The sequence below is a fragment of the Eutrigla gurnardus genome (genome assembly GCF_963514095.1).
Source record: "Eutrigla gurnardus genome assembly, chromosome: 3".
NCBI classification, from domain to species: domain Eukaryota; kingdom Metazoa; phylum Chordata; class Actinopteri; order Perciformes; family Triglidae; genus Eutrigla; species Eutrigla gurnardus.
Window position 1 is genome coordinate 16,992,561 of NC_139917.1, and position 25,114 is coordinate 17,017,674.

A 25,114-nucleotide genomic window follows, 5' to 3' on the forward strand; every position below is an offset into this window, starting at 1 on the left:
AGCAAAGCAGAAGTGCTCACTATCACACATTTAGACAGATTTGTGAACAATGTTTGAGAGAAATGGTAATATTGTGTATCTGGAATTAATTTTAGATCTTTAAGTCCATCTCATGAAAAATGGGAGCAAAAACAAAAGTGTTGCGTTTATATTTTTGTTGAGTGTATGTAATTTATGACCCAAAAATATTTGTTGATGCATATCTGAGTTATTTTGAGATCATTCGTTTGACTTTACTTTGAGTTCAAATGAAAAATGTAACTCTGCTTCACAAATGTGCATGTGAATTATTGTTGCAGAGTTCATGTGCTAAATGGATTATGGACGCCTCTCAATCGTTCTCTCTCTGTTAACAAATGCACGAGTCTTCATGTCATGCAGCTCAGTCTCAGTTCACAACTGAGTCATACTCTGCTTCATTACTTACCTTTTTCGTACAAATAATTAATGTGAACTTTAGTCTGTCATGTTTTAAGATACAACATGACTATTTACCCTTGTAAAACATCAAGACAAACTCACTTTCACCAAAAATACTTTTATTTTATTTTACTTTTTTCCCCTGCTTCACATTTTAATGGTTCCCAGACCAAAGTAATCTCAGTACTCTACATATTACTGCCAACACTGGTCACTTTGCATGTTCCAATCTAAAAGCCACAGTCCTGCTGAGCCCCACAAATATGCAAATTTACATTTCAATCACAAGCTTCATTAAATAATTATTCAACTTGTTATTCACAATGGACAGCGGTCAATAACAGCTAACACATCTCAGTCACACATCGTTAAGTTCCAAACACCTTCTCAAAACCCTGTTTGTCCACCACACGTCCAAAATGAGTGGAGAAATACAACGTCTCTGGACTGCTGAACCTCTTCAGTTTCACTATTGTCTCGCTGAGGGAGTCCCCTGTATCCCCGATGGTCATAACATCCGACACAGGCAAGTAGATATCCTGGCGCCTGCCCCAGAAGGTGAGGTGTGACACTTTGAGCGTGGTGCGGGACGGGTCCAGGTACATCATCCCCACGACCCTCCTGAAGAAGTGACTGGCTGTGTACAGCATGACACCAGCGAACAGCGCTATGCCCGTCGTGTAGCCGACGAGAAAGAAGGGGACGTCTCCCTGGAGGTAGAGGACGCACACTGGGGGCAAGATGACCGCGGTGATGGCAGTTTGGAGCAGTTTGAGCCTGGACACGGCTCTAAGGAGCTTAATGTGTGGCAGGGTGTAAATCATAGTGTACTTGTCTGCTGTAATGTCTGAGTACCTGACCAGGGCTGTGATTTTAGGTATAAGGGGTCCATGGGAGCTCTGCTGGATGGGCTTGTGACCTGGTGAATGAGGCTGCACACCACAAGGTATCCGAGCTGTGAGCAGACACGATCCTCTGGTACATGACAGGATGTGGGTCGACCTGCGAAGCAGCACCGACCTTATCTGTAGAAAAATAACATGAATTTCACACTTTAGAGACAAAACAATTAGCACATTAACTGATTGTACAATGTATCTGCAAAAGTGCTGATCATTTGAATTTTTTTTAAAGCAAAAATGCAATATGTTTTCTGTTATGATGAACTCTTTGATCACTTGATAACTTTGAAAATAATTAGTTGCAATCTTACACTTAATTCTACAAAGTGAAGAAGGAGTGAAGCTGACAGAACTGTAAATAAACACGTAACAACTATTGTAAGCATACATTTTATTAAATTAATTGGAGACAGACAACTCATGAGCTGTCATACCTTCCAGGCAAAGCAGTAACTAGCTAATAACTCAGCTTTCTTTTTCAGTATTTTTGCAACAAGAAAAAAATGAACGCAATATAACAGTTTGCAGAGAAGTAAGCTCACCATGACCGACGTCCGGCTTAGTAGAAGAGGAAAAACGAAGAAACACCAATCTTCTTTTCACAAGTCTGCTTTTCAGTACGCTAACCTCCTTGCGTCCTCTCTGCTCCCTGACACCGGAAGTCGTTACCCATCATGGGGGAGGTACCTTCCAATCCTCCCCTCGAGGAGCTACCGGAGAAGCTGAGCGCGTCCTCTCTCCTAAAACGGAGGAGGCGAGGGAAGGAAACGAGGAGACACGTTAGCACGTTGAGAAGCACCCATGGAAGGCAAACGTGACGCACACTGACCCGGATGTACTCAACTGCTGTTTTTTTACGTGTCCATGGTGTGCCCCCTTGCGGTAAATTATCACTTTAGATAACTTGTTAAAATCTCACCTGAACCCTAAACCTGTAAAATGTAGCGTAAAAAGTATTTAAGTTTGCAGGAAGCGGCACGTATTCGCGTCAGAGCCGTCATATCCGCCGCTGAACCATGTTCCTGTTTCTCGTGTACCGTCACCGGTCCGTCCCTTTTCTCCCGGTTTTAGTGCTTTATTGATCTGTTTAAGTAGCCGATGTTATCACTTGCTTACTAAGCGGAGCATGACCGTATCTCGGAGCCGGACAGGACGTTTGAAGAACATAAACGTAGCAGGACGGACGTTAGCTAGCGTCACACTGACAGGTGGGGGCGCATTTGCAGTCAGGCGCTACTTTCTGTCTTTTGACACATTCAACTCAGAAAGACAACAATGCTGCAGTTAGGAGAGGAAGTCACTCTATACTCGGTCCTGTTCCTGGTAGTCCTAGTGGGGACGCGGAGCCCCCTGTGGACTACGGCTCTCACCGCCTCCCTCTACCTCTTTCTGGCCATGTTCCGGTTCCCCCAGGTACCGACCAGCCGAGCCCGGCAGGTGCTGCACCCAGACCAGGGCGCGGTGGGCTCCGGGAAGGTTTCGGTGGTCGCCCACCGGGGCGGTGGGCACGACGCACCGGAGAACACAATAATTTCCATACGGCAGGTGAGAGGAGGTCTGGAGGGGGGGTTTACTTCACATGTCCTATGATGGTTCTCACTCAGCCTCCCACTGCGTGTTACCAGGGCGACAAGGACACGTCACCACTAGAGGCTGAAATGTCATAACTTCACACATTGAAAAATAAGTATTGCCTTAGATGGAAGGGAGAAACAGTCTACTATGAATGGGGATCAGGGTTGATCTCTCCATCAGAATAGCATGTCCCTTTTTAACCAACCAGCATTGTTATTATTCAGCCTTCCAGATGCACTGCAGCTGTACGCATTATCCACACTGCTATTCATTGATCTGTAGTATCCATTACACCAGTATGTGACCGTGAGAAACACACAGTTACAGTATCTGTCCTTCTCTAGGCCAGCGAGAATGGGGCAACAGGCGTGGAGTTGGACCTGGAGTTCTCAGCAGATGGCATCCCAATACTGATGCACGATGACACTGTGGACCGGACCACCAATGGATCGGGACCCCTCAGCCAGATGAGCCTGTCTGAGTTGGGTAAACTGGACGCGGCTGCTAAACATAGACTCAAGTAAGAGCTGGCTGCATATACAGTTGACATGTCAATTGGAGATGATGTTAAAAAAAATTGTAATACATTGCTATAATCAGTACAGAAACAAGAAAGGCAAGTTGCTATTAATAAAGAGCCATGCTGTTGGTAATACATGTAAGGCAAATAGCCCACAGGTTTTTAAAACCAGCTTGATTCAGAACAAACAAAAGGAGAAAGAAATTACAGTCTCTCCAAGATATGAAGTTGAGATATAGCTGGTAAAGATCTAGGAGCTCACAACAGCAAGGTTTAAAGTAAAAAGTCAAATAGAGCAAAACAGAAAACTTAATTTTAATCACCAACTATATAAGAAGTTAAAAACAACTTACCAATGCCCCTAAGTTATATCATTGCTTGATTACAATTTAATTTGACTTGCCCTGTCTAAATAGTTTGTCAGCTAGATGCTAAGAGCCTTCATATACTGAGACCCAGGAATATTACCACATGCATTTCATCATAATCCAGGTACAGAAAAGTTAGTGTATCTCTGATCAAAGTTAAGTGCAATATTTCTCACATAAACGGTCCATCTGTTTGTTTCTGGTCACCAGAGACAAGTTTGCTGGAGAGAAGATCCCGACTCTGGAGGAAGCGGTGGAGGAATGCATTAAACTGAAGCTCATTATCTACTTTGATGTCAAAGGTCATCCAGATGAGGTGCAGACAACAAAAGAAGAACCGATGTGTAATTTGTCTGGCATGCTTGTTGATTTAATCGATTTGTACCAAGTCAACATTGCATAATTTGATGTTGATGTTGTGACAGTTGTGGACCAAAGCAAGCTTTTACTGTGCCCTGGTACACTCGATCATAACAAACTTGAGCCAGAGACAACAGTCAGTGTTGCAACTCGTAGCTGAAAGAGAAAGTAATTTGCTTAATGCTTCAGTGTTTGCACCATTTAATTTTATGTATTCAAAAGCTAAAGTAAATATTGCATCAGTGTACTTTGCTCACCTAACACATTTTTAGATGAAAAGGGAATGCAGAACTGAAGTCATCATCGTTGTTTCAGGCAGGAACATTCTTTAGACACAGTGGTACACCGACACATACGCAGCAGCTAGTTACCACCAAGTGGTTGCACAGGAGTGCACATACAATGATCTAACGACACACACACACACCTCTAAACCGTTGACTGTCAAACAACAACCATATATTTCTCTTCCCTTCCCAGGCAGCTGCAGCCCTTAAAGATTTGTATAAAAAACATCCAGTCCTCTACAACAGCAGTATCGTCTGCTCCTTCGAGCCCAAAGTCATCTACAGGGTAAGATGGCTCTTTGCAGTCAGATTTGCAGCAGTTTACTGTGAAGCTATCGTGGAACCAAAGGGGACAGTTGATGAATGAGACTGTGAACATCTTGCTAAGATTGGATAACCAGCCTGCACATGTTTCTGTGTTTCTTCTGGTTGCATCCCTCCCATGTTGCCTGCATAAACACTGTATTATAGCAGGGCTCAAGCTCCTTGACCACAAGCTAAATTCCCATGTTTATGATTGGGTATGAAGCCTGAAACACTGTGAGGAGAGGAACGAATTAGTAGTATATTTTCCATTTTTCTAGAGATATAACTTCATCTAACTTTGACTGAACAATGTCAGTATGTGTATTTTTATGACTCTTCATCTCTCTGGCAAACAAGCAATGCTAAATATACAAGCTGGGATAACCTAAGCAGTACAGAATACAGACAACAAATCACAGGATTGCTGGATGAAAGTAACAATACTGAATTTATTTTCTGCAAATGCAAAAACGTGAATCAAAACAATTTAAAATCGCAACACAAAAGGCTGACTTTAATCTCACTTTTCTCCCCCCACTGTCTCATAGTTAACCTACTGGTACTGATTAAATACACCAAAGTATTTCCTCACATTCCCGCCCTGTAATGCATCACTGTTTATTTAGTCATATTGCTAACTTTCACCATTCAATCTTTGTCTCTGTTCTGCTCCGGCCCAGATGAGGCAGAGCGACCCAGAAGTGGTCACAGCATTGACCCACCGGCCATGGAGCCTGAGTCGATTGGGGGATGGTGACCCACGTTTCTCGTCGCCATGGAAACACCATTGGATGACAGTAATGGACATAGTGTTGGACTGGGCGCACCATCATGTGCTGTGGAAGCTCTGTGGCATCTCAGCCTTTCTAATACAGAAAAACTTTGTCTCACCGTGAGTTTCCACAACATCATGTTCTCTCAACATGACGAGACGACGAATTAAGGAAGATCACTAATTGCTACAACGAGAGTGACTGTGTTTCTGTGTGTCGTCTGCAGGGACTACGTCCAGTACTGGGCCCAGAGGGGGGTGGAAGTGGTAGCATGGACAGTCAACACGAAAGTGGAGAAAGATTACTACCACGAGCTGCTGCAGGTCAACTACATCACAGACAGCCTCGTGGAAGACTGTGAACCCCATTACTGAGAAACGCATGACCCCAGTTCACACACACACTCGTTAAAACAAAAAAAAAGATCAAATCCATTTTCACTATCTACTTGTCACCCAGAATTTGGCGTCAGGTAAGAGAACATATGCCACTCTCATTCCCATGCACACTGTCATTACTGTGTGTGTGTGTGTGTGTGTGTGTGTGTGTGTGTGTGTGTGTGTGTGTGTGTGTGTGTGTGTGTGTGTGTGTGTGTGTGTGTGTGTGTGTGTGTGTGTGTGTGTGTGTGTGTGTGTGTGTGTGTGTGTGTGTGTGTGTGGCAGTCAAACTAGCCAGACTGGTTGGCATACTTAATAACAAGGGGCATGCCATCAATTTATAGACATCTTGGCAATAAATATCAATAATAGTTTTAATCTAATGTACTGTATTCACAACTCAGGACTTTGTTTTTTTCCTTGGAAATTGTGTCTGTGTTCAGAGACCTACACTATCATACATCTTGCTATTTAATCAGTAAAGCCCGTTAGTCTGATGTAAACTACATAGAAATTATATACTCACTCGACATGAACTTATTTAGAACTAATATGATTAATTATTTTATATCTTTGACAAATGCACATATGAAACTGAAATGTAGAATAAGACTGGCATACGAGTCGTGAGTTTTCTCTCTGTGGTGCTAATGTATTGTTCTTTAGGTTCTGAAAAAGGAGCGTCTAGTTGTTTTCGGTGGCCGCACGAAGGACAGTCCACAGCTAGTTTATACTGTTCATACGCCATAGAATTCAGTATTATCATTTTTTAATATGAAAAAGGATGAGTAGGAGCTGAGAGATAAAACGGGTATAAATAAAGAATAATGAGTGGCGATTACTGGGAGATGGCTGCTGACAGTGAATATAACAGACTTACCTCTAATGCATAAGGCAGCAGCAGAACATAAGACATGGCAGACAGTAAACACACTATGAAACAGAAAATAGACCATACAGACATGTAACGGCAGGGGAAGTACAGGTGTAACGAATGACCCCAACAATGTGGTGTGTAATATCAGGGCCCTTGAACCAGAAAACCTAAATGGAATGCAACCATTACACATGTTAATTAAATCTGTTTGACAGGTTAAAGTCACCATTAGAAAGGTACTCTTGGATAAATGGATATAAAAGGTAGACTACTTAGGTTTAAACGCTATGACCCAGTGATCAACCTCTATCGTGTTTCCATTTCATCTGTGTTTACTTTAATCTAAATGGATTACAATTTAAAAATCAAAAGACAAAAAGACTTGTTTCACCTTTGGACTTATAAACGGAATAAATACATCATGATGATTTGATATTATCGGATATGTTTTGTGGAAATGTGTTTAAAATGCTGGGGACACCAAATGGATCAGGCCCTATGCCGGACTGAAATCAGTCAGTAGATCAGCACTAAAATAAACGGCTGTAAGGGAACTCATATTGTCTCAAATGTCCAGAAAAACACAAATACTCTTGAAATGTACAGCCGTGTGACGGCTGATAAATATAGCAGCTTCTACCATACAAAGTGACCATAGTTTGCCTCCTGGTGTTAGTACTAAGCCTGTGTAGTGGTAGATGGTTGATTAGACTTCTGGGCTGGAGTCTCAGGTGATTGGCCCACATAGTAGAGATGGATGGGGGAGATGTAGCGTTGGATATCACTCTGGATAAGCCTGTCTGAGCCGCTTCTTGTCTCGGCTGGTCTTCAAACAGTCAGCTCACACTGCGAAGAGTTATTTTCACCTGAACACAGAAGTTCCCTAATAAGCTCTTAGATGTACTGTATGTAAAATATGTGGTTTAACGGGGGTGTGCAACAATATATATGACCTGATATGAATGCTACAATGATAGCCTGGGGGGGTTGTGTCACAACATGCAGTGCACCATGCGTGTCAGTTCATCACTCTCTTTAAGTTATTATTAAATAACTCTAAAATCTACAAAACTGCAGAAAAAAATCTGTTTTATTCCACATGTTTCCATTACCGACAGTCAACACACTTTCTGTCTGCGCGTTTAGGTTAATGGGTGAAAGGTGATCGCTTCAGCACGAGGAGCGTGCAGTGACGTCACTGAGGGGGGTTGCCCCGCTCCGTAAAGCAGTCCGACCAGAATCTAAATTGTGTGAAGGATTAGAGCGGAAATGGAGAGACTTTAACTTCAAATTAAAAGCCACAAAAAGTAGAAGGTGGTAAAGAACTTGAAAATCCTCGTGAAAAAGTAACTCATTGAAGGTAAATAATAGCTTCACCTTGTTCATTTGTTCATGAAATATGTTCATTTGATGAAGTTTCACTATACCCAAAATACTCTCTCATACACAATAAGACTATACTGTATATTTTCACTCGTGAGTTGTAACCTATCAAGCCATACAGATAGCATTGCTTTTATTTGTCCAGGTTTTGACCCCCAACAGGCTATCATGAAGATGAATGGAATTTTGTTTGTTTTATCAGTGAATTATTTTACTATTTCTTTTTTTTTTTCAGAAACCCTGTACCATATACTCCAGATAATCTCGCATCTTTATTGCACCTACTGTCTGTTGTACAAATAAAACTCATTTATTTCTTTTGCATATCACATATGCAATCAGAACATACATAGCAAGTGTAATTTGCAAGAGTTTCAAATTGATAGTAAGCAATACCATTTAATTAGCACTGACACTCACTCCTTTTCTTGCTCCCTATCCATTTTAAAGAAAATGTTAAATTAATTATTCGTTTTCTAAGTAGTGCTTGCTCGGTGATGTAGCATTTGTAATCACGCCTCTAGTCAAACTTCCATCAACGTAGGATATAATGTTTTGTTTTGAAAGTTCCAGCCGGAAGCCGTCCTCTTCAGTGCGGCTGGCTTGACGCTGGCCAAGCATCGTAGCTTTCCGTCCTGATGAAAATATCATGTGTGCGGTGTCCTTGTATGCAGCCACCGAGGGGACGCGTCGCAGTCGGTCCGGAGCATCAGCGGAGCTTAGAGGGTAGAGTGTCCGGCCTGGAGCGTCACTGTGCACGGACGTCAGGAACCACAAGGTCCCGCCTCAGACCGACTGATCCCCGGCTTGTGGAGCCGCTTTCTCCTTGGATGACCTACACGCAACCTCTCGCAGGAGCAGCGGCTGTCGGTTTACTGCTGAACACCGGCCGGTGCGAAGGTGCAACAGTATCCATACACAGCGGGCAACAAGTCAGCGCCGGTCTCTTGTAGGCTTCAGGCCGACTCTGGAGCTGACTTAGGGGGGGAGCGATCTCGTTTGTACCCGTCGTGGTGGCGTCAGGAGGATCTGACAGGACGGGAAGTTAGAAGAGTCGATGTGCGCACCTGACCATTAAGACGACAGCCCGGTCTTCAAACAGAGCCACCACCGAGTATCTCGGCGTTCACATGATGTACACAATCACCAGAGGTCCCAGTAAACTTGTTACACAACGGAGGACAGGTTAGTGAATGGATCTGCTGCTGCATGATGCAATGTCGCATCATTGCTTCGGTTCCGTGGAAGTTTTGGGGGCATATCAACGTTTAAATGTGACCCGTGCAGAGAATAAACACACCGTTAACAAGGAATGTTTCTCTCAAAGGTCCCACGCAGCAGATCGAGAGCAAATTCGGCGACTTGAAGCTCAAGCCGACGTCTTGGCTCTCATCAAAGTAAGTCGTGTTATAATGTGTGTGCGTGTGTGTGTGCGCGCGCACATCGGTGAGTTGGATAACGTCTCTGCATCCATTATCGGACACATAACTTTCCCAGCAGCTTCTCAGTCCGCATGCTCAAGTTCAAGTCCTGACTGCCTGCCTGCCGTGGAACGGTTGGTTCGTCCCCTTGGGAGTTTTTCAAGTGTTTTTTTCTTTGGCACTTTAAGCAAAAAAAGTAGAGTGCCATATAATCCCATTATAGTAGAGAGAAGGCAACTCGCACCAAAACAATCTAAATTGATACAGCGCAACACAGGTAGTAGGCAAATACGTTTTTTTTTTTATTATTTTGGGGTGAACTGTCCCTTTAAACCGTGTCAATGGAAACATGCCAACTTTCATGAAAGGAGATTGTCTTGCAGTGCTGCGTTATAATGCCTTAGTGTTTTGCCAGGTGAGGTTTGCGGTTTTTGTTTGAGAACTGCAAACCTCCATTGACGAGAATGATTTGCAACTACAAGATGTGTTTTGCTCATTGACATACTTTAATAAACCTATGTGGTCTGTGCATATTGGAGTGCTTTTTGACATAATTTGTTCACTTAAGCACAAATTAAAGTAAAAACTCAGCTATGTCTTTCTGTATGCAAATGTTTCCCTGAACTTTCGGAGATGTGGTTTAAAGCTCTAAAAATGTCCAAGGTCAAGAATGAACCTTTTATGCTTAATTCCTCGAACCGAACAATCAGCAAACACCATCATTCAAACAGAATCTTTTTTTTTTTCCATCACTGTAACATTGTGTTTTGTTGTGATGCATGCTGGTCCAACCCCCAAGCTGACATTTTTTAATTATCCGTCTGATCTCTGCAGCTCTCCGCCCCCGAAGATCGTGTTCAATCGTCCGAACGGGAAGCGCTACCACGGTACAACCACCCAGAAGACCGCCAGCCCAGCAGATGGATTCACTCCTGCACACGAAGAGAACGTCAGGTTTGTGTATGAAGGTGAGGGTCACCGATCACTGGATGAGTGGATGTGTGGGGTCACAGTTCAAGGGCCGACCTCCTTCAGGGCCAATCCTGAAGCCTGTAGCGAGCGGAGAGCTTCCTCTCAAGCTTACAAGGTCGGAGTTTGTGAGGCTCAAAACTGGGTCATTGTTGTGAGCAGATAATCTCTTGCTTTCCTCTTCATCAGGACCACTGGTTGGTGGCTCATTTAAAAAATAGCACAAATAAGGGGTTCCCTGACAATGTGTTTTCTCAATTGTTTAAGTAATTAATCCCCCAAAATGATCCAGCAGCTATTTATATAATCGATTAAATGGAGAAAAAAACAAAACATTTGATGGTTCCAGCCTTTCAAATGTGAGGATTTGCTGCTGCTCTTTGCCATATATGATAGTTAACCCAATGTTTTTGAGTGTTGGTAACATAACATAAAACAGAAGCAAAGTAACCGTTGTGGTATGGAACAGAGGAGATTGCTATTAACACTTCACAAAATCCTTAACAATTAGATAGTATAATTATCAATTAGTTTCTCACTTTCTCCTTTGCAACTGCTCCGAAGTCAGTCACAGTAACTCCAGACCACAGCACAGTTTGATACAGAGTAAACACGTTTCGTGAACTCACGGTTCACATCATCACAGCACGCCAGCTGTTCGGAACAAGACTGAACAAACAGAGACACCTTCAAAGACAGAAGTTTAAATGAAGTTCTAAGACTTAACAATGATTAAACTACTCATGCCAATGCTTTCTGCTTGTTGGAGATGAATGACTCGTAGAGCTGAGTCAGTACGAGCCGGTTATCTGTGTTACTCTTGGACCGCTGCCAGCACAGACGGCTCTGTGGAGTCCTTTTGTGACCTTTTTTTTTGTGACTATCCTGAAAGAAAAACGAGTTGTCGAGTTGTTTTGAGAACGAGAACCAGATGGGTCTCACTCCAGCTGCACATGTTCACGTGGACCAAAAAAAAAAATGCAAACAATGTCCCCTTTGAACATGTTGAGGTAGCGGTTTAGCCTCCCACATGCACACATACAGCTGGGTGATTGGCATGTGTTTTATATCTGACATTCACACAGTGCTTGAAGTGCCGGTACTCTCCTTTTGCACATGTTGGCCTGTGCATCGGCCAGTATCGGCAATCTCTTCTCACATATTCCTCTTTATTCATTATTTATTGAAAGATATTATTTGCAACAATTTCCTAAAATACAATGTATAGACTGATACAAAAACACTTCTGACCCACTACCAAGTCTGTATCTGTCGCTGCAGGATGCAGAGACGCATGCTTGGAGATGGCCGAAACGAATAACTGGCATCTTGTGAGATATAGTGGTGCGCTAAAGAGTAAAATGGAGACGTTTCTGTTCTGGTGAATACCCACTTTCAGCACTGCGTCCATCAGATATCATTGACATTACTGATGAAATTCAAATGTTAGTTTTTTATAATATAAACATCATTAAGTGGAATTTAATAATTAACTTAATGCTTCATCTACACACTCTTGTCACAGCAAAGATAATCATTCACCAGATTGTGTAATGTGCTGATAGCTTGATTTCTCAGTCCAGTAGTTATGGAGAAGTTGTTGCTGTGGGGAGGGGGAGTCTGATGAGAGGGTGTTAACAATCTTTTATTTCGTCACCTAGATTAGTCCCAAAGGGCCGACTCAATCTCAGAATTGGCGTTGCAAGAGTCACATTAAAACAGTAGAAGCTGTTTTCAATTTTTTATAAATTTGATAAGAAACGGCATTTATGAGTTGCATCACAATAAAGTCATAACATTTATTTCATAGCTTAAAAATGAGGGTAAAGTGTGCAGGTGATCTTGACTGTAAGCAGGTAGCATTTAAGTTGATCCAGCATATCTTTATTGTGTCTGTCTGTGTGTTTGCTTGCTTGCAGCATGGCAGGAGGTGGAGCAGAAGCTGGGGGACGGGGATGGTGGGGAGTCCACTGGCAGCCAGGGGCCCGTTCAGTACACTGAGAAGACTCCCAGTGCCGTGATGAAGCGTAAGGACCTGCATCTCCACTTTTAAAACAGGGATCAGTTTGATGAGCATGTCATTTCCTTTCATTTGGTCTGCTGAAAGTCTCAAAGGAATACAACAAAGTAAATCCACCCTCATTAAATCTTATCTCACCACTCGGTTCAATGGCGTCTGAACAGATAACCTTCTACCTGCTTTGTAACTCTTTGAACTTTGAGTTAATAATCCCGCCACCCGCCCCTTTTGTTTATTTCTGGAGAGGGACGGTGGGTGCTTTTACCCGTAGTCTGAGATGAACCATTGTAATGGTCTGCTTTAATTTTTAACTCATGTTTGGTCTATGAGAACCCGGCAGTTCCAGATAAACCAGCTCTGACTTCTGATTGTAGGTCGTCTCGTCTTGCCTCGCGTACACCTGTCTGCTCCGGTTTCACCTGCGACTCGCTGCCCTCCACGGTTGCGACGCATCCACGTGGGAATAAAGGGCCACTTATTATATTTGATTAGAGGATTTGAGTTGTAGACAAACAGGTTACGTACATACATAAGCACATAACATGACATACTACACTGACTAAATACATGAATATGACTCAGTACTACTTTGATTATAGTAGTGATGATAACGATTTTTCTGCCAATCAAATGATTGAATAAGAATTTGGTGAGCCTAGGGCTCTAGGAGATGTACTGAAATGTTTTTTGTATTTCTCAATTCTCTGTGACTTTTAAACAAATAACATAAATAGTGCCAGTCAATACAATTGGTAGACTAGCTGTTCTTTTCACACTTCAGAAATACATTTTGTGTGTGTGTGTGGTTTTTTTTCTTCTATAAGTCACATTATGTCCATCATACTGAACTTTTGTCGGCCGGCCTGTTTCTATCCAGTAAGAGAATATACCATATGTTGCTGTGGACATAAGGCTTTACACAAAGAGGCCAGAAAGAGGGCAGGGCTGAAGTTTAGGTGGCGGGACTATGAGTCAATATTGGCATCCAAATTTCATAAATGTAGGTGAAAATGCACCGCGGGGACTTCTCAGTAGGGGGCACCATCGAGACATTTTTTTCAGTATAGCATCAGTTGCACAGATTCTTCATCCTTTCTGTCGTCTTTGTTTCTGTGCAGACTTTGTGCCTATAGACCTGGAGGAGTGGTGGGCTCAGCGCTTCCTGGCCAACATTGCCAACCTGTCATGACTGGGTGAGGCTTTGAAGCAGGACAGGAAGCGCCGCGTTGATGCTGTGCCGTGAGAGCATCACGAGGGTGGAGAGAAGGCGAGTGAGTCTCCAGGATGTGCGGTGCTGCCCCCCCCCATCCCCCCACCAGCGCCAGGCAACAACACGACCTGACTCTGAACTCTGACAGCGCTGACTTGAGGTTGTGCTACGAAGGACCCGTCTCTCTCTCTCTACATGAACGACGTATCAAACACTTTCTCAAGTGATTTCGGCTGTGTGTGCTTTTTTTTTTTTTTTTTTTTGGATATGAATCTATTGAAGAGCAAAAAGAGTAAAATGTTTTTCAAATATTTCTTGTGTGATGGAATTTGTATTTCATTAGAAGCCATATTTTACTGGAAGTGGTTTCACATGAAACCTGACTTTGACTGGAACATTTTTCTGATGCATGATGATGTCGGTACCGGCTGGGTTGTAGATTGACTTCTCTGAAATTACTTTTGACCGTTTGTGACAACTTGTTTTAATAATTATTTGAGTTCTTAAACACATCCCAAAGAAACATTGGGCGGCTGTAGCTCAGCGATGGAGTGTGGTCGTCCTTTAACCAGAAGGTTGGTGTGATCCCTGGCTCCTATTGTCAACATGTTTAAGTGTCCTTGAGCAAGACACTGAACCCCAAGTTGCTCCCCGGGTGCTTTACAGCAGCCCACTGCTCCTGAATGCCTATATAAGTATAACATAGTTTAGAGAACAATTTAAAAGTCAGCAGTTTTCTTCCTAAAAGAAATGCGACATTGGTATCCATGTGACAAAATTAATTATTAACAAAATGAATCAATGATAGAACATGGATTATGCTTTGTATCCTTTCAGTGCAGACTTTGTGCCCATTAACCACTTTCTCAAGTGTTTTCTTTGGATGTAAATATTATCAAGAGCAAAAAAAGGTCAAATGTTTTTCAAAAGTTTTACTAATTTCTTTTACATATTTTTCTGAAATTAGTTTTCCCATGAAACCTGGCTTGATAGAAATATTTATTATTCTGATGCATGGTAATGTTGGTACCTGGCTGGGTTGCAGGATTATGTATATGATGGAACAAAAAACAGAGGGTGTGTAAAATGTATTTCACACATCGATATGAGAGCGACTTCTCTGAAATTATTTTTGAATCAATAGGAACCATTTGTGTCAACGTACCACAGTATCACATTAACAATGTTTTAAAATTGTCACTGTATTTTCATAATCCAACATTCAAAACAAAATGCTTAACTTAAACACAAAACTTGGCCCAAAGCAACATTTGTATTTCAACATATTTATATATAAACAACAAGTAAAACTTCAAGTTGAGTCTTGAACAGCCTCGTACCAGCTGTCCTACAAGAAATCTTCTCATGGCCTCTTCTGCATTTTCACATCTTTCACAGTTTCCACTTAAACCTTCCCTGCAGTCTTAAATCAAGGCTGTGACTGCTCTCTTCCTGCTCACTCCACTTTCCCCTGCTGCCTTCGCCCCCCTGCCTGTCCTCTTGCCCCGCCGCCGGCTGGGTGCAGACCGGCCCGGCTTGGCCGTGGTGAAGGTGATGCACTGGGAGTCCAGGTAGTCCGCCAGCTTGGCAGCACCCAGGCGGATCCCTGCTGCTTTGAGTCTCTCCTGGAGCTGGGACAAGACCAGAGGCTGGTACTGGAGGATCTGAGTGTACAGTCCGGAGTCAGACAGGATGAAGGAGCGCACCGCGCGCAGGCGATCCTGAAGCCGATTGGCTGACTGGGAGGCAGAGATGCCACCATCACTGTCTGAGTCGGAGGAGAGGCACAGCTCTGGGTTGGACCTGCAGAGAGAGGGAAGTGGTAAGTTGCCATACTGTACTGTACTTTATGAGACAATACACAGTCTTATGACCATAGCTTTGCCTTTCTCTACTGCAAAAACGAAACATGTTGGCCACTGGAAACAACTACTCACATGAAATTGAAACAGGAAATTATATATTCTAACAGATTTAATGAGTTTTATCATACAAATGTCAGAAAATTGTGTAAAATACCATCAAAATTTCCCAGAGCCTAGAGATCATGTTTTGTTTGGCCGACCTAAAACTCAAACATATTGAATTTACAATTACAACAGAGCAGAAAATACTCAAATTAATAAACCAAGAAAGTTTCTATAATATACTTCTGTATATTTTGTACCTCTTTGCATTTTAAAGAAGACCACATTGATAGCTGATTGACCAAAATACAGACGGAGCCCTCTGAAGATATGCAACAAGACCCCTGTTCAATGACTGAAGCGTGCAGTTATGTCTATCATGTGGAAACAATACCTTTCAGATTCTTCACTGCCAGCAGTAGAGGAGGTGTTGGAGCCCTGTGAGGCGGACATCAGTCCTGCCTCCCCCTCCACTCTGTTGGCTTTCAGAGGGGAGATGGCAGTGGGCACCCTGGGCTCTTTGAACTTCACTCTTTGGGCGCAGGAGGCCAGCCTGTTGCTAGGAACCTCTGAGCTGGTTGGCGAGTGCCGCGTCCCAGCGTCGCTGGCCGCCGAGGGTGCCTCGTCCTCAGAGTTGGAGCTGTCCAGCTGGTGGGTGTAGTGGTGGATCTCCTTCAGTTTGAGGATCATCTGCCGCTTCGGTAAAGGCCGAACGCCAAACCTGCATAGAGGAGAAAGTAAGAAAAGGACAAAAAAAATCAGCCAGAGATAGAGAGCAGACTAAGCTGACAGGGACACCGTGGGAGGTAATCGGATAAGCTCCTCAGTAAATAGCCTTGATTAGAAAAAAAAAGATATGTGGCCCCTTTTTCACCCCTTCTTTGATGAGAGTGACCCGACTGACCTGTTGAGTTTGTTCTTGAGCTCCGGTGTGTCCATGTCAGAGTAGTGGGGCAACGGGGTGATGGGCACAATGGTGCGACGCCTTTTATTATGGGATGATGCTGACGAGACATTAACAAGAAGACATTGTTTAAGACATCTGATACCCACAACTTAATAAATGAAAGATAACTGAAGGCGGCAAATTCAAATGTTCAAGGTTAGACACTTCAGACACACACACAGGAAATAATCATACAGTATAACTATGCTCTCTCACTACATTTCAAAAAAGGTGGGTTGAAAAAACGGAAATATACTGGAACTATAAGCCTACTACTTAGACTACTTACATGGTGTTTTCAGCTGAGCAGAAGGGTTCACCCTCCGAGAGAGAGGAAGAACCTCCTCCTCGTCCTCCTCGTCCCAGCTGTCCCATATTTTGGAGTCCAAGAGGCTGTTGATGAGGTCTGGTGCGGCCTGGGTGGTGGGATCAGGGGGTGAAGGGGTGAAGGACAGGCCCTCGTGAGATTGTACCCTGGTGGACGGTTGTGTGCTGTGGCCTTTAGATGGAGAGCGTGCAGCTACACGGCCATGGTTGCTCAACAAACGGACACTGTGTGGTGAAGGATGGCAGTCAGTCGAGGAGGACGTCCTGGCTGTATCTCGTTGTCCCCGGCTGCTCTCGCCTTGCTGGCTGGACGCTCCGCTGTCCTCCAGCCTCAGACTGAAGCGGCCCGGGTTTGCCTCCAAATCTACTGCGTTGAAACCCCACGAGTCATTGAAAGCTATAGGGGGCTCGTCCATGGCCATAAAGCTCTGCTGGAAACTGGATTCAGCAACGTCTGTGTCTCCGGTTTCCGCTTCTTCCTGCTCTCCTTCATCACCTGTGTCTTTACTTTCACACTCTCCCTCCTCGTTTATTATTCCCCTCCTCTTGAGCTCAGACGGCGATTTGTTGCATCTGCTGGACTCAACAGAGCGCTGAGTTTGACGAGAGGATTCACTCTGCCTCTGAGAACTCTGAAGACCCCTGTGAGAGGAAGACGAGGGTGGATTTGAAGGGTCGGACAAGGGGGAGAGATGAAAGCTCCCCAACTCTGTCTTCTCCAGGCTTTCGGGTGAAGCCCTGTCCCTTCCTTGACTTGTCCAGCTCTTATCAAGGTTCCCGTGGAGCAGGTTGGGGGTAAGAAGAGCAGGGGCCTTGTGGAGCTCCGTGTGCAAGGGAGTGCTGCTGTAAGGCTGGGGCTGGACGTGGAGGGGTGGATCCTGCTTTGGGGAAGTCGAGCTCGAGAGCTTAGGTTGGCACGGAGGAGGTGCACACAGTCCTCGATCTTTACTCACATCACTACAACTACTGGGTCTTTTAGAACAAACGTTGAGATCCAAACTGGAGCTACAGGTCTCTTTCAGTTTTAACTTGGAAACACTGCCCTCTGCTGGGCCAACGTGGGCAGAAACTCTGGCTGGACTCTTGGAGGTCTGCTTGTTAGAAGGTAAAGCAGGAGAAGAGAAAGCAGAGGATGAGGCTGAGGAGGCGTCACCTTTAGGGAACAGCTGCATCCTGCATATGCTGCTTTTAGTCTGAGTGGAGCTGGTTGTGGTGCTTCTACCAGGCTGGACCGGCGTGGATGGGATCAGCCAGGACACTTCTGGAGAACAGTCTACTGGATTCTGGTCATAGCAAGGCCCTGGATGTCTTTGGACTGGATCATCAGGACTCAACTCTAAACTAACGCCCTGTTCATTCTCACGGGTGGGTTCATCGGGCTTCAGGATCGGCTGAGGTTTGATGCGGGTGTAGCTCTGCAGTTTCTGGACAGGGGAAAGTGGCGAAGGACTTCGGGAACTAAGAACTTCCTCCATCTCCCCGCTTGAGTCAGACAAAACTATGAGCTCAGGTTCCTTCTTTCCCCGAGGTGAATCAGGAGACAGAGGGACACAAATACTACGAGGACCTCGGCTTTCTCGCTTCAAAGCCAGAAAACCTTTTTCTCCGTGTCCACCGCCACCCAAGTCATCCACTTGACCCGGAGACTGACCCGGAATAGGAAGGTTGGATGTTGTGGATGGAGGGCTAAATGAAAGGTCTACAACTACGCTTGCTGAAGACTGAAGCAAAGTTCTTCCGGACAGTTCAGACGAGGGTTTGTGAGGAGACTGGTGGGATTGAAAGGTGTGCGTGTTAGCCGGGCCGGAAGTGGAGGCTGAGGAGGAAGGATCTCCTTCCTCGTAGACCCCCCAGGAGCCTGAGAAGAGGCGACTGTAGCTGCTATCCAGGCTGGGGTCCGGCTCAAGCTGAGGGTTCAGCTGCAGTTTATTTACCCTGAAGCCTGTTGAACTTCTCTTCGGTTCTGTCAGTTTTGTGAACTGGTCTTCTCCGTCTTCTTCCTCATCGACCTTCTCCTCCTCCATGCTGTCTTTCTCCTCCTCCCTCTTTCTCTGCGTAGCGGCAAACTCGTAGATCTCCTCCAGCTCTTCCTCGTTCACTTTTTCCTCACGGATTTCTCGATCAGCTGATGCAAGGTCATCGTCTTGATGCTCTTCTTCCAATTCTCTGTCTTCGACCCTTCCTCCATGTGTAGCCATGGCCTCAACGTCTTCATCCTCTTCATCCCACATGGAGCGGAGCAGCTCAGTGAGGGCCTGGTGTGTTTGGTCGTTGACATTCTCTCCCTGGTTCACGTAGTCTTCCTCATCTCCCAGAGATGGTGCATCTTGTCGGGGGAGCTCACATAGCAATCGTAGTTCTTCTAAGTCAAACCTAAACAAACACAAAAACAGAGGAGTCGTCACAGCACCGTATTCATTCATTCTCACTGACGAACGATGGAGATTTTTAATGAAGACAAAGCACACATAATCACAGTCATGCAGTTCTGGTTTTTCTTTACAATTATCAATACAGTATGTTGGGTTTCGATACACATCTGAACTAAACCTGGAGGTCTCCAAATAAGCTTGGTGGACCAAAACCTTTGAAACATGTATAAACGTCTTGGCTTGAATAGACTGCATACGAACCTGGATGCAAGCTCCAGTAGATGCGGCCGCAGTGATGCTGGAACGGAGCAGCGGGCTGTGTAGAGATACTGCAGCAAAGCAAACACCGCATGTCCCGGGACATCATTCATCAACACCCTCTGGGCTGCAGGCACGCCTTCCTCCTGCACCCCAAAACCACTTTCATGTACCTGTGAGACGAGCAGCGGAAGGAGAAAATGTCATTTTGCTATTTATTCTAGGTTATAACACATTAAAGCCCCTTCACCCACCTACGCACACAAGCATGCGCAGGCAATGATTTTAAGTGCCATCGCCTGGGTTCAAAATAGGGAACTCTACATAAAGTCGACACAAATATAGTCATGGTCAATTCCACTGGAAAGCTTTTGCACAGCTTAGTTGGAGGATCTGAAAGTCCTGGCTGCTAAGTGTCCATTGTGATTGATTTTAGTCTTTATAAACATTTAGTTAGTGGCCTTACTTGTGTTATTTTAAAGTCAAGTTAATGTATAATAATAGATTTCTACACCATTATGCACTCCTGGTTCTTATAATGGCAGTATGCTCTTGGCAACACACGCTGATAAAGTTTACCATTTCTGCCAGCAGGGGGCAGCGAGCGTAGAGCATGAAGGAATGAGCAAAGTAGACCTCTCCACTGTCCACCTGGAGCTGCAGGTCACTGAGCTGAGGGTTGTTCACCATGTTGCTCAGGTCTGATGCCAATCTGGTTTGGGCCACCTACAGAAGAATCATCAGCGTTAAATAATGGGGAACAAAAAACATAAAAGGCATAAAATGACTGCTAATACTGCACGCATCATTTGGACCGTAATGCAGAAACACGCATCTAAAAAAAGACGAGAGATATTCTACAGAAATACAACTAATAAGATCAGATACAAAAAAATGAGAATTCAGGTTGAAAGTGGAAGAATAGGTGTGATTATGAGTAGTCTTACTGATCGGTGGCTGCCTCTCTCTTCATCGGCCCCCAGCCGATCACTCGTCCCCCCCGTTCGGCTGCGAGCGTCCTCTGAATGTGTGTGTGTTGGTTCTGGCAGGAAGCCACTCACACGGAGGTCAGCCTTCTTCTCCGACTCCTCCAGGATGAAGCCGCTCAGACGAAGACTTGAGATGATGTTACTGGCACTCTTGTCTGTGGGAACAAAGACACCGATGACCAATCAAGTCACGACTTAACTATTTGGATGTGCGAGTTATGACAGTGGAGCTATATGCTAGAATTCAAAAGCTGAAATTTAATAAATAACATATTTTAGAATGAATATATAATCAAGGTTTGACATTTTGCTTTTTTACTTGATTTGACCAACAACTACAGATTAACCAGAACATTTTACATGTTTTGTGTTAGTAGAAGACACAATGTAAATCCTACTGTGACAGTACAGATCAGAAACTACTTCTGGTAATAGAAAGTCAAGAAAATTATGTTTTCAGATATTTACACACTTAGAAATATGAAAAACATTCTTAAAAAACACTGAAGTTTCACTTTTTGGGGTATAAAAAATGAAAACAGATTTTTCGGTGGATTTTCATTTGTGTGAGGCTACAAACATCTGGGAGCAAGCCCCAAATGCATGGTTTATGGTTTTACAACCACAACAAAAACATTTAATAAGGCCAAAAAATAAGGCTAACATTCTTTAGCAAATGCCAATTTTCTCTGGATGTTCATTTAAATGTGTACAGACTTTTTTCCCCACTTTGAAATTACAGGAGTGTGTGTGTGTGTGTGTTACCTTTGTTGGGGTCTGCAGCAGTGTGACCACACTGGGTGAGGGTCGCACCATCTTCAGCCAACTCCATCAGGTCCATCAGGAGGGCCCGGCTGGTGGAGGGAGCAGTCTGAGAGGAGGAGGAGGACATCTGGGAGGAGGATGGCAGGATGGAGGCGTCGGCCCCTGTGAGAGGAGTTCCTTCCCTCACAGGTTGGACAGAAGACTGAGGCTTGTTGATGGTGCTGGAGGTAGCTGCATCAGACTGGAAGTGGAGGAGAACACTTTCAATTTAACTGTGAATTGATCACCGGCAGCTGTTATTACCCGACAGTCAGCTCAACATTCAGTCTGATTTATATTCCTCAAGAAGTTTAAAGAAACAACAGAGTGTGCCACTGTGTCTTTGGTCTCTCTCTCACCGTTGCTGATTCCCAAGGCGTGATGAACTCTCTTAGCTCTGGAGTGTAAAAATCAGACAGACGGGTGGAGGCTCCGTCTAGTAGTGTGCTCTTCTGCCAGAGGGGGGCAGCACCGTTCCAGCCAGGCAGACTGCTGGGGCATCGGGTTGGGGTTGGGGGAGAGGGGGGCCGACTGCGTAGGAGGAGGGCAGAAACTCGTTCCTGCAGCCTCGTCAGAGCCTCCTCTGCACCCTGAATGAGGAGGAGTGGAGGAGGACGAGGGACTGTGCCCTTTTTCCTTTTTCCATGCCCCTTACCTTCATCAAGAGGAGCAAAGGAGAGAGATGATGCATCTGAAAACCTGCACAGAGCTTCGCGAATTTCAAGACTAGTCTGAAAATAAAACTATTTTGATCTAAACTAAATTATTTCAAACAGTTTGTTCGTTGACATTCTCTTGATGATATAAAGATGTCAAGTCATTTTACCTTTATCTGGCCTCCACTTTAATCCTGAAGTCATGGAAGTGTGAGAGGCAGCGGTCAGGGTCTGTGCCTGGCCCTCTGACTCCTTCTTACCCTGCCGCTCCTGTTCAAGCAGGGAGGAGGACAGAGCCAGGGCCACCATGGTGTCTTCATCCAGGGCTGCAGTCTTCTTTCTGGGCTTCTTCTTCACCGGGAGGCCCGGCTTGGTTGGGTCTTTTCTTTTAGTGCCTCCAGTCTGTGTGCTGAAGAGAAAAAAAAAAGACAAAGGCTAGAAAGATGTTTTATTAGGATTTGTAAGTACTCATATACTGATAGCTATACTTATTATGGGAAAAGATTGGCAAGCAATGCAACGTCTGACTAAAAGCATGTAACTTTTAGGTCTGAGCTATCGGAGGAACTCAAACCATGTCTGGATTGCTACATTTTAAATATCTCAACAATGCTTGGAGAGCAGGTGCATCAGGAGGTGTATTACGGTACTTTGGTCTGGCTGCAATGACGTAAAGAGGCTGACTCACAGTGCCTTAGCAGTGGGGAGATTCTGGGTCTCCCCAGTCTGTCTCTGCAGAGCCTGCAGCAGCACAGCCGGAGTGACGCCCATGTCTGTGGAGCAGCGCTTCAGGTGGGCCAAGCGACTCTTCTGGGACTTGAACTTCTTGCCACAGATGGGACAGTTGGGGACACCAGGAGGCGGAGGAGGGGCGGCTAGGGTGCTCTCTTCACTCTCATCCAAACACCTGCAAAGAGAGATTATTCTCACCTTCAGTTTCCACCACTGCATTACTTGTCTTTTGCTTGCAAAGTCAACAAGTGTAAGTTAATTGTACTGTTGCAAACCACTCTGGATAAGAGCATCAGTCAAACACCTACAACGTAAATGTCCAAACCTGTTGAGATGCTGTGTTCTCCCGTCAGGTGACATATGAGACAGATCTCTGTGGCACATCTGACAAAAGAAGAGGCCTCTGTCCTCCAGTTCCACCACCTGGGCATCTGCTGCCTCCCTGTCCAACTCCTGCTGCAGCCGCAGGGCCAGAGCTTCATCGCTGTCCTGGGACTCCTGGTGGAGACCTGTTCTTAAAGACTCTGGAGTATCTGCGTACAGAGGGGGGATGGCATATGCAAGTAAAGATACATTGCACTGGATATTAGAACACCATGATAAAAAGGTACACATTTCGTGTATTGCTATATAAAAAATCCAATATTTTTCAATCAAATCAAATTCTTCCTAACGTTTCACTCGGAAAAACAGCACGATGCAGAAGCTAGATACTTCTGAAATACTGTTTCAGCTCAACTTTAAGAGCTTTAATACAACATGAACTATATATGAAGTTAACACAGGAGTTTTGCGGATCCACATAACTTGTGATAATGGCCTTGTTTCTAAATGTCTCTTAAAAGCACTGACAGATATGAAAATACTGCTACATTTGCATTATTGGGTATAGAATCTTCGGATTCAGCCGGATCTACTTTTTGACATCATGAAGAACTAAAACAAGAACAAAAGCAGCTTGTGATATCTCAATCATGGATGATGAGCAAGGAGAGAAAACCAGTATTCACTCTGTTCACTTGGCAACAATAACGCATCCTAACAACCTGTGCCAAAAAAACACATCATGTCATCTCACCTCGTCTTTGTGTCAGAGGTGGAGGAGGGACACCGTCCGTCTCATGGTTTGTTGGCTGACTCTTGTTTTTGTGCATCATCCTCGGTGGACTGGCTCTCTTGAACTGTTGCATTCTGTTGAGAACTTTGTCTTTCGCCCCCAAGCCTCTCTCGGCTGTCCGTCCTGCTGATGCTGCTGCTGACGACTGGGAATCTCCTGAATCAGGACCGGTCCCTCCACAGACCACATGCCCTTCTGCACCAGTACAAGCAGGCTGGGTCCCAGCACACGTAGACTCAGAGTCACCATCTCTTCTGTTATTTCTCCTCCTCTTGTCTACGTCGCTCGCCTGACTGGAGGGCTGATGCTCTGCTTTCCTCGTCGGTCTAGACTCACTTGGTTTCTTGCGGACTCGCTTTAGCAGCTTTGAGCAGAGATGCACAAAATCCTGATCGGAGTCATCCATAATGTCTCACATCAATAGGCCATGCCAGCATGTCCACGGCTGTAAGGATAAGCAGAGAGGTGGTTTAAATGGGGGTCCAAATTTGGGTTCAGGGTCCAACAACAGCCCAACACTACATGTTAGCAATATTACAGAGCCAGTATCGCTCGTTGACTTCACAACAAGAGCCGTGCAACCATTCAACACAAACTCACGTCGACAGACGCAAAGCTCTGTTAACAAATTAAGCCTGAAAGCTTATGTTTGTGGTGAAAATTTCAGTTGGACACAAAAAGCAGCTAGCTAACTAGCTAGCTAGCTGGTCATACATCTCACCCAGGTTCGATGGATTTGCTCTTCAGCTTTATCTTTTCGCCTCATCGCTCTTCATTCACTGAAGTCCGTCGCAACGGTGAGTCTAATTTATTTTAAAATATATGCAACGTGTATAATAATAAAAAGGCAACAAAACAGCGGGGTTTGTTTTCATTTCAAAGGCACTCACAAGTGAGCTTCCGGTCATGTATGAGAGAACGAATGAGCGCCTTCCAGGTCACGTGACAGCGACGCAATTGGTGTTGCCTTAAAGTGCCAGTCGGAAGATGCAACTTCCGACTTCTGCAGAAGGAATTACGAGAATGTCTGTTTTTGTGCTTTTTTTTGTCGGAATGAATTTGAAGAAATGGCGAATGTAAGGTTTGGCGTTACCTACATTTTTTGATTCCATTATGATAAAAAAAAAATAACATGTCGTCACAGTAGGACCGACACTGTGGATAAGGTAATGTCAGCTAAATAAATAACTTCGCACCGTGCTAACAGACTATAGTCTATTTATCTTATGGATATGATA

The 25,114-nt window shown here is 44.4% G+C and overlaps 4 protein-coding genes across 4 annotated transcripts; 2 read left to right on the plus strand and 2 right to left on the minus strand.

Annotated features, from left to right (window-relative positions):
* Positions 1-522: 522 nt before the first annotated feature.
* Positions 523-1,995, minus strand: tmem186 (transmembrane protein 186). Its single transcript, XM_084006108.1, has 2 exons — positions 1,865-1,995; positions 523-1,445 (listed from the first exon to the last, which is right to left on the minus strand). The coding sequence occupies exons 1-2, from the start codon at positions 1,865-1,867 to the stop codon at positions 789-791; spliced, it is 660 nt and encodes a 219-aa protein (XP_083862234.1). The 5' UTR covers positions 1,868-1,995; the 3' UTR covers positions 523-788.
* A 307-nt stretch (positions 1,996-2,302) lies between these two features.
* gde1 (glycerophosphodiester phosphodiesterase 1) lies at positions 2,303-7,203 on the plus strand. Its single transcript, XM_084006104.1, has 6 exons — positions 2,303-2,867; positions 3,242-3,417; positions 3,996-4,101; positions 4,626-4,718; positions 5,419-5,630; positions 5,738-7,203. The coding sequence occupies exons 1-6, from the start codon at positions 2,598-2,600 to the stop codon at positions 5,883-5,885; spliced, it is 1,005 nt and encodes a 334-aa protein (XP_083862230.1). The 5' UTR covers positions 2,303-2,597; the 3' UTR covers positions 5,886-7,203.
* Positions 7,204-8,721: 1,518 nt separating this feature from the next.
* On the plus strand, positions 8,722-14,472 carry mcrip2 (MAPK regulated corepressor interacting protein 2). The gene is made up of 5 exons (XM_084006109.1): positions 8,722-9,333; positions 9,476-9,545; positions 10,404-10,537; positions 12,458-12,565; positions 13,677-14,472. Exons 1-5 carry the CDS (start codon positions 9,279-9,281, stop codon positions 13,745-13,747), a joined length of 438 nt encoding a protein of 145 aa, XP_083862235.1. The 5' UTR covers positions 8,722-9,278; the 3' UTR covers positions 13,748-14,472.
* Positions 14,473-14,753: 281 nt separating this feature from the next.
* On the minus strand, positions 14,754-24,770 carry slx4 (SLX4 structure-specific endonuclease subunit homolog). Its single transcript, XM_084006110.1, has 14 exons — positions 24,598-24,770; positions 23,838-24,321; positions 23,085-23,292; positions 22,716-22,934; positions 22,198-22,436; positions 21,731-22,026; positions 21,333-21,573; positions 20,526-20,722; positions 20,158-20,304; positions 19,582-19,751; positions 16,911-19,321; positions 16,580-16,679; positions 16,070-16,396; positions 14,754-15,571 (listed from the first exon to the last, which is right to left on the minus strand). The coding sequence occupies exons 2-14, from the start codon at positions 24,280-24,282 to the stop codon at positions 15,193-15,195; spliced, it is 5,379 nt and encodes a 1,792-aa protein (XP_083862236.1). The 5' UTR covers positions 24,283-24,321; positions 24,598-24,770; the 3' UTR covers positions 14,754-15,192.
* Positions 24,771-25,114: the final 344 nt, after the last annotated feature.